The sequence below is a fragment of the Postia placenta genome (genome assembly GCF_002117355.1).
Source record: "Postia placenta MAD-698-R-SB12 unplaced genomic scaffold POSPLAscaffold_9, whole genome shotgun sequence".
Taxonomy (NCBI): domain Eukaryota; kingdom Fungi; phylum Basidiomycota; class Agaricomycetes; order Polyporales; family Adustoporiaceae; genus Rhodonia; species Rhodonia placenta.
The window spans coordinates 43,227-53,705 of NW_020169840.1; the positions used below are offsets into that span (position 1 = coordinate 43,227).

Genomic DNA, 10,479 nt, shown 5'->3' on the forward strand with positions numbered 1-10,479 from the left:
TGACCTCAGATCTTCGATCTCGGCATGCACCGCACACAAAGTTCTCGATCAGATCGAAAGACTATCTTGATCCGCCAGGTATTAGCGATTACTTTGAGTTAAATACAATTGACGACAGTACAAAACAAGAAACGGCGAACACACGGACACCAGCCCTCTACTATATCACGATAGTAATTTTACAACTTCTCTGAGATCTCGTCATCACCCATCCATGCTGAATAGATCGTCATCATCTCCCGTCAACACAGGCCCGCTCAATGGACTGAAGGTCGCCGCCTGCGGGTTATAGCCCCGCCCGCTTGGAACCCGTGCACCCACGCCAGTTCCACCTGTCGATGACCTTAGTTAGCCAAGTCATCAAAAGCAATTCCGAAAGAAACTACGTACGTGTCGCAGCTGCCGAGTACGAGAGGCGTGAGAAGTGTGCCTCCAGCCCGCCTAAGTTGGCGGAGCCCGCCGTACCTGAAGCCTGCATCGTAAAGTTGGGCGACATCGATACTTGGTCGAGCGTGTTCCCTGCACCCGGCGACATACTGTGCCATTCGCCCGACGCGCTTTGCCCGTGGCCGAACCCCTTCGTCCCTGGTGAGAAGCCTCCAAGGTGACTGAATGCCCCTGGCGTGGACGGTGATGCGATCGATGGGGGTGGCGGCAGCGCGTGTATTCGCGAGTAACCTGCTGCGAGACCTTGCGGCAGACTCTGTCCGGGGGCGTGCGCTTGCAGCGCGAGAGCAGATGGTGAGAGCGCGCTGCGTCGGTCGTCGGAGTCAGGAAGGAAGCCGTCGCCGCTGGGTATGGGCCGTCCGGAGCCACCCCGATGCATAGAATTGGGATAATACATGTCGGAAGTGGAATTTAATGCACTGGTACGTGGCGGCGAGAGTGCACCTGAATTCAAGCCGGCTCCGTACGCGCCAGGGTACGCGCCATGCGACGCGCCGTGGCTTGTCGACGTCAGCGCGGACAGCAGGTTTGATCGCTGCGTCTTCGCGTTGAGATAATGGTGGTGTAGCCCAGGCAGGAACGCCGCTGATGCGTTCGACGGCGCGAGCATCTCCTCACCGCCCGGGCGCCCAAGTCCTGAGTTCGACGTGAACGAGCTTGGTGTTCCGTTGCCCAACCCACCGCCAAGTGTCGCGCCCGCGTCCCCGTTAGCAGCCGCACCATTGTCCGCCCAGATCGAGCGAATATCCTGCAACAGCGACGGCGCAGGCACGGAACGGGAGTATCGGTGGTGACCCTCGCCGACGGGGCGCGGGAGCCCTGCGTCCTGCTCTGGGCTGACCAGTGTAGGTCGCGCTCCATTCGTACGTGATAATCTCCGCGAGCGCTCCTCTGGAGTGAGCAAGTCGGTGAGGGAGCTGGGCAGGAAATCCTCCAGGTCCTCGTCCTCCACGACCACGTCGTTTGCGACACCATGCGCCGCTACACCGCGCGCACCGCGCTCCGTTGACCACGTAATGGAAGTGCCGAGCGACGCGGAGAGCCCAGAGCGCGCCTTGAGCCCATGCGAAGTGTCGTCCGCCTCGTGAAGCGTGAAGACGGACTGCGTGTGTGGCGCGGAAAACGGGGAGGTGGACAGGCCCGCGGCTGTGGGTGACGTTCCCGCTGTGAATCCGTTCACGCGCGCAGGCGAAGCGCGCGGAGGGGACCCGATGGGCCCGAGATCGGCTCCGTTGGGTGACCCGTGCTGAGCACCATGGCGCGGTGTACTCATGGGCAGGGGTGATGGCGCGCCACTCTCCGCCTTGGGCAAATCTTCCGAAGTAGAATGGTCCGCAAGTGAAGCGTCTGCAATGTTTGTCTGAGCGTCAGGCTTGCCCTGCGCAGGAGCGCTCGGCAGCTTGTTGCTCTCGTCTGGCAGACCGAACGACGCGAAGTCGGTGTCCTTGACAGGGGGTGCAGGAGTGGATGGGGAGAGAGTGGCTTTGAGGGGGTTAGGGCGCGAATTGGATGCGGCCCGAGTGGGCGCAGTAGAGCCAGAAAGTAGTGGATTGCGGGCCTGATTACCGCCGCTGCCGTGGCCGCTTTTGCCTGATCGTCCGCCTCGTCCGCTGCTGCCCCCGGAGTTGCTAGCGTTCGCGGCGAGTTGTGCGGCCTTTTTGTTCTTGCGATCCATAGACATGCTCTGTCCGGGTAAGATGTGTGCGAGGGCGCATTTGTGGCCGAATTTGCAGTTTCCTTTTACAAACCAGGCGCATACTTCCTTCTGTTGCCCAGGCTCGAGCACATTATGGGAGAACGGGCAGGAGCTGCCTGCAGTGCACGAGCCGACCTTGAAAAATTTGCATGGTACGTGAGAGAGATCCTTGGCTGCTCCGACGGAAAAGGTAGGCTCTTCAGGTACGAGGCTGGGAGACACAGACAGCGTACATACTCTTCGCAGGCCCTTTCGCCTTCCCGCTCTTGTCCTTGTCCCTCTCCCTGTCGCGGTCAAGATCCCGTGAGTCTTCGTGCGAGGTCTCGCCGTCCTTCCGGTGTTCTGGAGTGGGCATGTGGTGTGTATGCTACAAGATGTGAAGTGCAGAGAGAGAGTGCGGTCAAGAAAGAGTGCGGAAGTAACCCGAGACGATGCAGACAGGCGGTAGGCGGGGGCGGTCGACCAAACTGGGCCGCCTTCTTCTGCGCCTGTTGCACGTGGTGGCCGAAGCGCGTAAATTTGCACCTCGTAACCCGTGGATAACCCCTTAGCCGAGCCATTTTGGGATAAAAGGTTGCGATCACGTGCGGGCGCGCCTAACAATAGCAGACGAGTTGGCACTGGCACTGGTACTACAGTCAAATACGGCCAAGTGAGCGAGGCCATCTGGTGCCGCCCTTGCTCTTTCTTGTTTACCATCCGAAGCGTGTCACCTCTCTGGCTGGCACGCCTTGTTAACTTTTCAACCTTACTGCCTCCCCGAAGCTGTAGCCCATTACCTTGTCTTGTCGCCATGCCCGACGTAGAGGACCGTGCACCAGCGGCTACTAACTTCGTCGTCGGAAACAACTACCAGGTCCTCGATGTGATCGGCGAAGGTGCCTATGGAGTTGTCTGGTACGTCTATGCTCCCCCTCTCCTCACGACCGTGTGAGGCCGACGCGCTGGCTGCAGCTCAGCCCTGCACATCCCGTCGGAGCGCAAAGTCGCGATCAAGCGCATAACACCGTTCGACCATTCCATGTTTTGTCTGCGTACATTACGCGAGATCAAGCTCCTGAGGCATTTTCATCACGAGAATATCATCTCGATCTTGGACATCCTGCGCCCACCCAGCCTTGCCGACTTCAAGGAGGTCTACCTCGTGCAGGAGCTCATGGAAACGGATCTCCACCGCGTCATACGCACGCAAGAGCTCAGCGACGATCACTGTCAGTACTTCATTTATCAGGTGTGTTGCCACACTTCTTTTTGAGATAGAATCTGATCTGTCGGCCAACTCGCTGCGCTCAGACTCTGCGAGCCCTCAAAGCCCTGCACTCTGCCGATGTGTTGCATCGCGATCTCAAACCTTCTAATCTACTCTTGAATGCCAACTGCGACTTGAAGGTGAGCCAACACGTTACGCCATCGGTGTCGTAAGGCGCCGCGCGTTTCCCAGATCATTGACCGGTCATGCGATTAATCAATAGCTATGTGACTTCGGTCTGGCCCGCTCGGCTCGACCACCTCCAAATGTCGCCAACGATAGCAGTACCTTTATGACAGAATACGTTGCCACAAGGTAAGGTCTAGGCACACCTAGCTCTGATCTCGTGGCCGAGTCTCATTTTTTCCGTCCGTAGGTGGTACCGTGCTCCGGAAGTCATGCTGACTTTCAAGGAATATACCCGTGCGATTGATATCTGGAGTGTGGGCTGCGTACTCGCGGAAATGCTCAGTTCGAAGCCTTTGTTCCCTGGTCGAGACTGTAAGTCTCCATAGCATTCTTTACTACGGTATGCTGCGGTCGCATTGAACCATCGCACTGGAATCACAGACCATCACCAACTGTCGATTATTCTCGACGTGCTAGGAACACCGTCCCTAGATGATTTCTACGCGATCACGTCGCCGCGATCGCGAGAATACATCCGCGCACTGCCATTTAGGAAAAAGAAGCCGTTCAACACCATTTTCCCAACCGCAAACCCGTTGGTATGTCTAAGTGGCACCGCCATTTGCTTTTATTGACAACATACCCTTGTCAGGCCCTTGACCTTATGGAGAAATGTCTGACGTTCAGCCCGAAAAGGCGAATCGAGGTCGAGGACGCTCTGAAACACCCTTATTTAGAGGTATATCGCTCGTAGCCATCCACACGATACTCTCAAGATAAGACTGATTCAATGTGAGTAGGCATATCACGACCCACAAGACGAGCCAACGGCAGAACCGCTGGACCCCTCGTTCTTCGATTTCGATTACGGCGAAGCGCTTGGTAAGGAAGAACTGAAAGGTTGGTACGCCTTGCGAGTGGACCTTCGCCCTGGTTAACGTGTTTTCCGCTTAGTCCTGATCTACGAGGAGGTTACAACACCGCGAACGCAGTCATAACACGGTTGTGCAAGCAGAGTTGGTAATGTGCTTGGATGGTATACCCTGCAGCTGATCGGATGGACGCCAGCGTCCGCGTAGTAATATGTATCATAATAAGTACATACAGATGAGTTTACCGTGTGTACATATAATAAGACAATCTCGTAACCCATGGGACGAGCAATCCCTCGATAGAAACTGACCACTGAGTAAGAACGGGCTCAGGCTGGGCAAGCTGTTTTGCAGCCAGCTTGGTTATGTACGTCCCTCACAGCTACGTCCTTATCAAAGTATATACAAGAAGCCCCAGTAATACATTTATGGACACCTGTATACTCATGCCCTCCAGGCCTTGCCGCGACCCACGGATGTGCTTTCCAAAAAGGAAATAACATGACGTTTCACCACTAACCGACGCAAATTTCTATCCTCGACATTTTGTCAAGGCCTTCTACTTGAACATCATCTCCTGCAAAGCAACATGCGAATGTTGCTGTAGGACGCTGTAGCCAGGATGCCCAGTTTCAATATTGAAATCTCATCTGGATCAATCCAGGTCGCAGCCGTGATACGGATCACGTGCTGGTGAAGACCACCGATCGAGGAATTGGTCGAGTCCGAGTCGTTCTCCAAGTCGTTCTGGCGTCCTTCCCTCCATCTTTCCCTCGTCACCGGGGCTTTCTGATATTCAGACACAAACATGCGGTACTACGAACAGCGCTATCCGGAAGTTGACGAACTGGTCATGGTCCAGGTCCGTCAAATTGCGGAGATGGGCGCATATGTTAAGCTCGTATGTTTTCTGATGGGTGCGATATGGTCTGAGCATCCTGATACGTCTGTCAGCTGGAATATGACAACATCGAAGGAATGATTTTGCTGTCTGAGCTTTCTCGCAGACGTATCAGGTCGATTCAGAAGCTTATCCGAGTCGGCCGCAATGAGGTCGTGGTTGTGCTCAGGGTAGACAAGGAGAAAGGTACATCCTCCTGCCCTTCTTAAAATAATTTCTGAGGGCCGAATTTCCCAGGTTACATTGATCTTTCAAAACGACGTGTGTCTCCCGAGGACATCACGAAATGTGAAGAGCGCTACCTGAAGTCAAAGGCGGTGTCGTCGATTATGCGTCATGTCGCATCCAAAATCCCCTCCGTTAACGCCGAGGGCGCAGAAGTACAGAACGAGGCAGCCGAGGCAGAAGTGAAGGAGGCGAAGAAGGCATCGCGGCGCGCACGGAAGGAGGGCAACGAGGACGAAATCCTGGAGGAGACGGGCGTGCCTGGAACAAGTGCGAACGAGGAGGAACGTCTGGAGCAGCTTTATGAGCAGATCGCTTGGCCACTCGGGAAGAAGTACGGGCATCCGTACGATGCGTTTAAGCTCGCATTGACGTGCGTGCCCCCGCCCCCTCTCTCCTACCCTTACCAACCAAAGTGTTACCTGTCTCTTGTCACTGCTCAGTGAGCCAGACACAGTGTGGTCATCATTGCTTAATCCAGTCCCTCAGTCGACGCTGAACATCCTCACGGCTACGATTGCTCGCCGCCTTACGCCGCAACCGATCAAGCTACGTGCGGACATCGAGCTCACCTGCTACACACCAGCAGGAATCGACGCCATTAAGAAGGCCCTGCGCGCGGGCGAGCGCCAGAGCAGCGAAGCCGTCCCGATCAAGGCGAAGCTTGTCGCACCGCCGTTGTACGTGCTGAGCACGAACGCCACCGACAAGGTATGTATCATATCCTCTAGTATTGGGAACACAATTAGGCTAATCTGGGATGTAGTACGCTGCGGTGGACCGTCTTGAGCGCGCCATTGAATCAATACAACACACGATCGAGAATAATGGCGGCTCGCTCGTCGTCAAGATGAAGGTACGCCGCTCTAGATGCTATATCTCCACCCGGCCTATTCACGTGCTTGCTTGCTGCATTAGCCGAAAGCGATCTCTGAGACAGAAGAGCATGAATTCGCGCAGCTCATGGCAAAGGCAGGGCGTGAGAATGCGGAGGTATCTGGGGACGAAGATGACGAGGAAGCCATCTAGCCATGGTCATGTCTGGCACACGCGCATATTTGTATACATCAGTAAAATCAATATGGTCTTCTAGTCGCGTGAAAGAAGTTACCATTATTGGTCATCAGCCCTAGTGGAAAACTGACCCGTGTTCAGCTGCATCACTTGGGCTGTATTCGGTAACCCTGTCTGTCGGATTCTGACTTCCCTGATCGGGATGCTTGATGTCCGCGGTTGCGATCCCCGCCCCCGGCGTCCATCCGATAGCTTAGCTTTTTATCTGTCTCGCTACACGTGATACCTATGTTCTCTACTTATACTTCACTTCCCCGCTCCCCCCTCCTTTCCTCAGTCGTTGTATCACCACGGCTGAGACTTACACAATATGGTACAGTTTCTAAACCGCCTACAGTTGCCGACCTATACCAGGTCTACTTTTGGAATCTTGCCTTTTTGATCTTTGATCTCTGCCTGGTGTGGACCTCGACTTCGGTGCTTGTCTCAGATCTCCATGTCCCTTTCCCAGTGTCCTGTCCATACACTCTTGTCCACTTGACACAACTATTATCTTTTGAATTGCTACTGACACCCAAATTTAGGGACACTCCATGGAGCCATGGTGCATGTTTGTCATGACTTGGTACAGTGTCTAGCTGTTTTTTTAATTTTTTTCCTTTTTGTGGGCTCAAACCCGTGACCTCTGTGCTGTACGCTCGAACAGTGCACACAGCCTGCCCTTAACTTCCCCTGTATATAAGCCGGCCTCTGCTGCTCTAGGGACCTCAGTTTTGACCTCTTGTCCCTAGGTCAGTAAGCCCTCCTTTGTATCTTTTTCTTACTTAACTAACCAATACATTTTCTTGTTCCTAGCCTTGAATTTGAGCATTGCTCATTCATCACTTTGGTCAATACCCAATCAAACACCCCTGGGCTTTTGGTTTGTTTGTTCCCCTGTTGCTTGACTTGAAGTTGTGACATTGGGTTGAAACTCCCACACCCCACCAGTGTTCACACAAACTCCCTCCTTCACTTCACTTCCTACAGGTTGAGTGGTGTGCACCCTTACAATACATAGATAGCCTACTGTACATCACCACCACTCAGAGAACAAACTTTTCAGTGTCTGCACTTTAGTGGATGACACTTGTCCTTACAGACACATGGACTAGGTTCCTGCTGCATACTAGCCAAAAGTAGTACTGGGCCCCACATGAACTGCGAACTCCAGTGTCATCTTGGGTGCCATAGGTGTAAGCTAGATAGCAATGGCCTTTCATAGCACGTGCACCTCCCCTTCCTTCCCCCTTCATCGTGGCTAATGATGCCTTTGATTGCACTGTATCAAAAGGCGACGCAGGGAGCAGTTGCACAGGACTAGCACTAAAGGACTGAATGCCACAAGTGGGGCTGAAGTCGAAGTGGGTCACAGAAGTATATATTAAAGGGTCGCTACAGAGCTCTTTATATACATGAGCAAGGGAAAGCATTCCCACGGCAGAACAATAGGTAAAAGAACAATAGAATCCAAATGGAGAACAAGGGCCACTTGGCCACAGGAACAATGGAACAAAAGAAGTGTGGCCGGAGCTGTGCTCCGGTCCGAATGCTCCGCAATTGATACAACCATGTGGTCACATGGTGTTGTGGCTCCCGCCACCGGGGGATCGTCCTAGGCCGACCAGGGGACTGTGGCAGAGCACATTGTGACATACCCCCCCTGATCTGCCAAGTCTCACAGGGAGACTAGGACACCTCAATACCCATCCCAGTGCGACAGAATGCGACCTTGGGTGCAGGCAATGGCTTGGTGAGACAGTCTGCAAGCATGTCTGCAGTGGGGATGTAGGAGGGCTTGATGCGCCCAGCCTCCACAGTGTCTCTGAGCCAGAAAGTGCGCAGGTCGAGGTGCTTCATGCGGCCATGATGTTCAGGATTCTTGGACACATTAATGCTCGACTGGTTGTCCATCTGCAGGGGCGAGGGAGCGTCCACAGTGTAGCCAAACTCGGCCATGAGATTGCGCATCCAGAGTATTTCCTTGCCAGCATCCACTGCAGCAACATACTCCGCCTCTGTAGTCGAAAGTGCAACTATGGACTGGAGTTTGCTGGACCAGCTGATTGCTCCTGAGCCAACCTTGACCAAGTAGCCACTGGTGGAACGTCCAGAGTCTGGACAGTCACCATGAGCAGAGTCTGTGAAGGTCACAAAGGGTGCACCCAGGTTGTCAGGCCTGTAGACGAGCTTGTGGTCCTTGGTGCCCTGTAGATAGCGAAAGAGGTGCTTGACTGCGGCCCAATGAGCAGGTCCAGGGCAGGAGTTGAAGCGAGCAAGGCAGGAGACCGCATACTGGATGTCAGGGCGAGTGGTGATGGCCAGATACATGAGGGAGCCGACTGCATTGAGGTAGGGCTTGTCCTGCATGAAGGTGCGGTCCTCATCACTCTGACAGGCTTGCTGCTTGGAAAGGCGAAGGCCAGGCTCCATTGGAGTCAACACCGCTTTGCAGCTGGTGAGGCCATATCGCTCCAGCATGTCCAGGATGTACTGCCGCTGTGACAGGAACATGGTGCGCTTTTTGCGGTCTCTGGTGATCTCAATGCCCAGCAGGAATGTGGTGGGGCCAAGGTTGCGCAGTTTGAAGTGCTGAGAGAGCTCCTCGACTGTCTTGTCAATGGCAGCGCGCGAGGTGGAGGCCAGAGTGAGGTCGTCCACATGCACAGGGATGATAATGCGCACTTCATCTCGCAGATAGATGTACACACTGCGGTCAGACTCGAGCCGCTTGAAGCCCATGGAGGTGAGCACCTGGTGCAGCTTCTTGTTCCACATGCGGCCAGCCTGTTTGAGGCCATAGATAGGACGGCCTAGACGCAGGACTGTGCCAGGGGGACCTTGAGCAAAGCCTTCAGGTTGCTGCATGTAGATTTCCTCGTCCAAGTCACCCTGTAGGAAGGCAGAGGAGATGTCGACAGAGTGCAGCTCCAGATCCTCAATGGCAGTGAGGGCAAGGACAAGGCGCAGAGCAGCAGGGCGAGAAGTGGGCGCAAAAACCTCGGTGTAGTCGAAGCCAGGCCGCTGTGAGTAGCCCTTGGCCACAAGTCGAGCCTTGTACCGCTCAATTGAGCCGTCAGCATTGTGCTTCACCTTGAAGACCCAGCCGCATCCAATGGCCTTCTTTCCAGCAGGCAGAGGGACTGCATCCCAGGTGTGGTTCGCAATCAGAGAGAGTATCTCATCATTGCAGGCTGTCTGCCACAGTTTGGCATCAGGGGAGTGCATGGCCTCGTGGAAATTGTGAGGGTCAGCACCAGCTGCAAGCCCAGCAAACTGCACTTCGACGAAATCTGCTTCCTCAGCAAACAGGTCGAGGGGATCAGGAGAGTCTTCGCGCTTTGGGGCAGGAGCAGGGACTGGTGCATGCCGTCTTCCCCTGCGAATGGCAATGGGCAGATTGAGGTCGTCCGCTTCAGGAGAGGGTTGGTGCGCAGCTTGTGGCGCAGGAGGTGGCTGAACAGCTTGTGGCACAGGAGGTGCAACTGGTGCAGGAGGTGCAGGAGCTTGGACAGGCACTGGAGCAACTGGAGGAGGTGCTGCTGCAGGAATTGGTGCAATAGGGGCCTGAGGAATGGCAGCAGGCACAAAGTCGTCGTCCCCCCCTTGATCCAGTGCAGGTACAAAGAGAGGGACAGGCTCAGAGGTCGGAGGGTCGACAATGGGAGTGGAAAGTGATGCAGGAGTGCGCCTCAGACCAGGGAAGAGCCGCTCATCAAACTCGGCGCGTTCTGAGATCACCACCTTCCTGGTGTCAGGGCAGTAGAACTTCCAGCCCTTGTAGCCATCAGGGTAGCCTATAAACACGCATTTCTGCATGTGAGGCAACAGACCCTTGCGCTGGTCCTTCTGGATGTGCACATAAGCAGTGCAGCCCCAGACTCGCAGATGCGCCACACCTAGGCTT

General features: G+C 54.8%; 3 protein-coding genes across 3 annotated transcripts; 2 read left to right on the forward strand and 1 right to left on the reverse strand.

Moving 5' to 3' along the window:
• Positions 1 to 81: 81 nt before the first annotated feature.
• POSPLADRAFT_1074711 (hypothetical protein) lies at positions 82 to 2,498 on the reverse strand (the record flags this gene model as incomplete). Its single annotated transcript, XM_024482737.1, has 3 exons — positions 82 to 332; positions 391 to 2,316; positions 2,381 to 2,498. 3 exons carry the CDS (start codon positions 2,496 to 2,498, stop codon positions 205 to 207), a joined length of 2,172 nt encoding a protein of 723 aa, XP_024337571.1. The 3' UTR covers positions 82 to 204.
• Positions 2,499 to 2,828: 330 nt separating this feature from the next.
• POSPLADRAFT_1181982 (hypothetical protein) lies at positions 2,829 to 4,692 on the forward strand. The gene is made up of 9 exons (XM_024488885.1): positions 2,829 to 3,040; positions 3,098 to 3,374; positions 3,437 to 3,532; positions 3,616 to 3,707; positions 3,769 to 3,893; positions 3,963 to 4,120; positions 4,174 to 4,260; positions 4,322 to 4,421; positions 4,476 to 4,692. The coding sequence occupies exons 1-9, from the start codon at positions 2,937 to 2,939 to the stop codon at positions 4,517 to 4,519; spliced, it is 1,083 nt and encodes a 360-aa protein (XP_024337572.1). The 5' UTR covers positions 2,829 to 2,936; the 3' UTR covers positions 4,520 to 4,692.
• A 471-nt stretch (positions 4,693 to 5,163) lies between these two features.
• Positions 5,164 to 6,618, forward strand: POSPLADRAFT_1040240 (hypothetical protein). The gene is made up of 6 exons (XM_024477705.1): positions 5,164 to 5,294; positions 5,348 to 5,480; positions 5,532 to 5,892; positions 5,963 to 6,230; positions 6,286 to 6,375; positions 6,438 to 6,618. Exons 1-6 carry the CDS (start codon positions 5,202 to 5,204, stop codon positions 6,546 to 6,548), a joined length of 1,056 nt encoding a protein of 351 aa, XP_024337573.1. The 5' UTR covers positions 5,164 to 5,201; the 3' UTR covers positions 6,549 to 6,618.
• The last annotated feature ends 3,861 nt before the right edge of the window (positions 6,619 to 10,479 follow it).

Coding starts and splice junctions, on each gene's coding strand:
- POSPLADRAFT_1181982 (XM_024488885.1), top strand. CDS start 2,937: ATGCCCGACGTAGAGGACCGTGCACCAGCGGCTACTAACTTCGTCGTC. Junction 3,533..3,615: donor ATGCCAACTGCGACTTGAAG/GTGAGCCAACAC, acceptor ATTAATCAATAG/CTATGTGACTTCGGTCTGGC. Junction 3,894..3,962: donor TTTGTTCCCTGGTCGAGACT/GTAAGTCTCCAT, acceptor CTGGAATCACAG/ACCATCACCAACTGTCGATT.
- POSPLADRAFT_1040240 (XM_024477705.1), top strand. CDS start 5,202: ATGCGGTACTACGAACAGCGCTATCCGGAAGTTGACGAACTGGTCATG. Junction 5,295..5,347: donor TGGGCGCATATGTTAAGCTC/GTATGTTTTCTG, acceptor TACGTCTGTCAG/CTGGAATATGACAACATCGA. Junction 5,481..5,531: donor CAGGGTAGACAAGGAGAAAG/GTACATCCTCCT, acceptor CGAATTTCCCAG/GTTACATTGATCTTTCAAAA.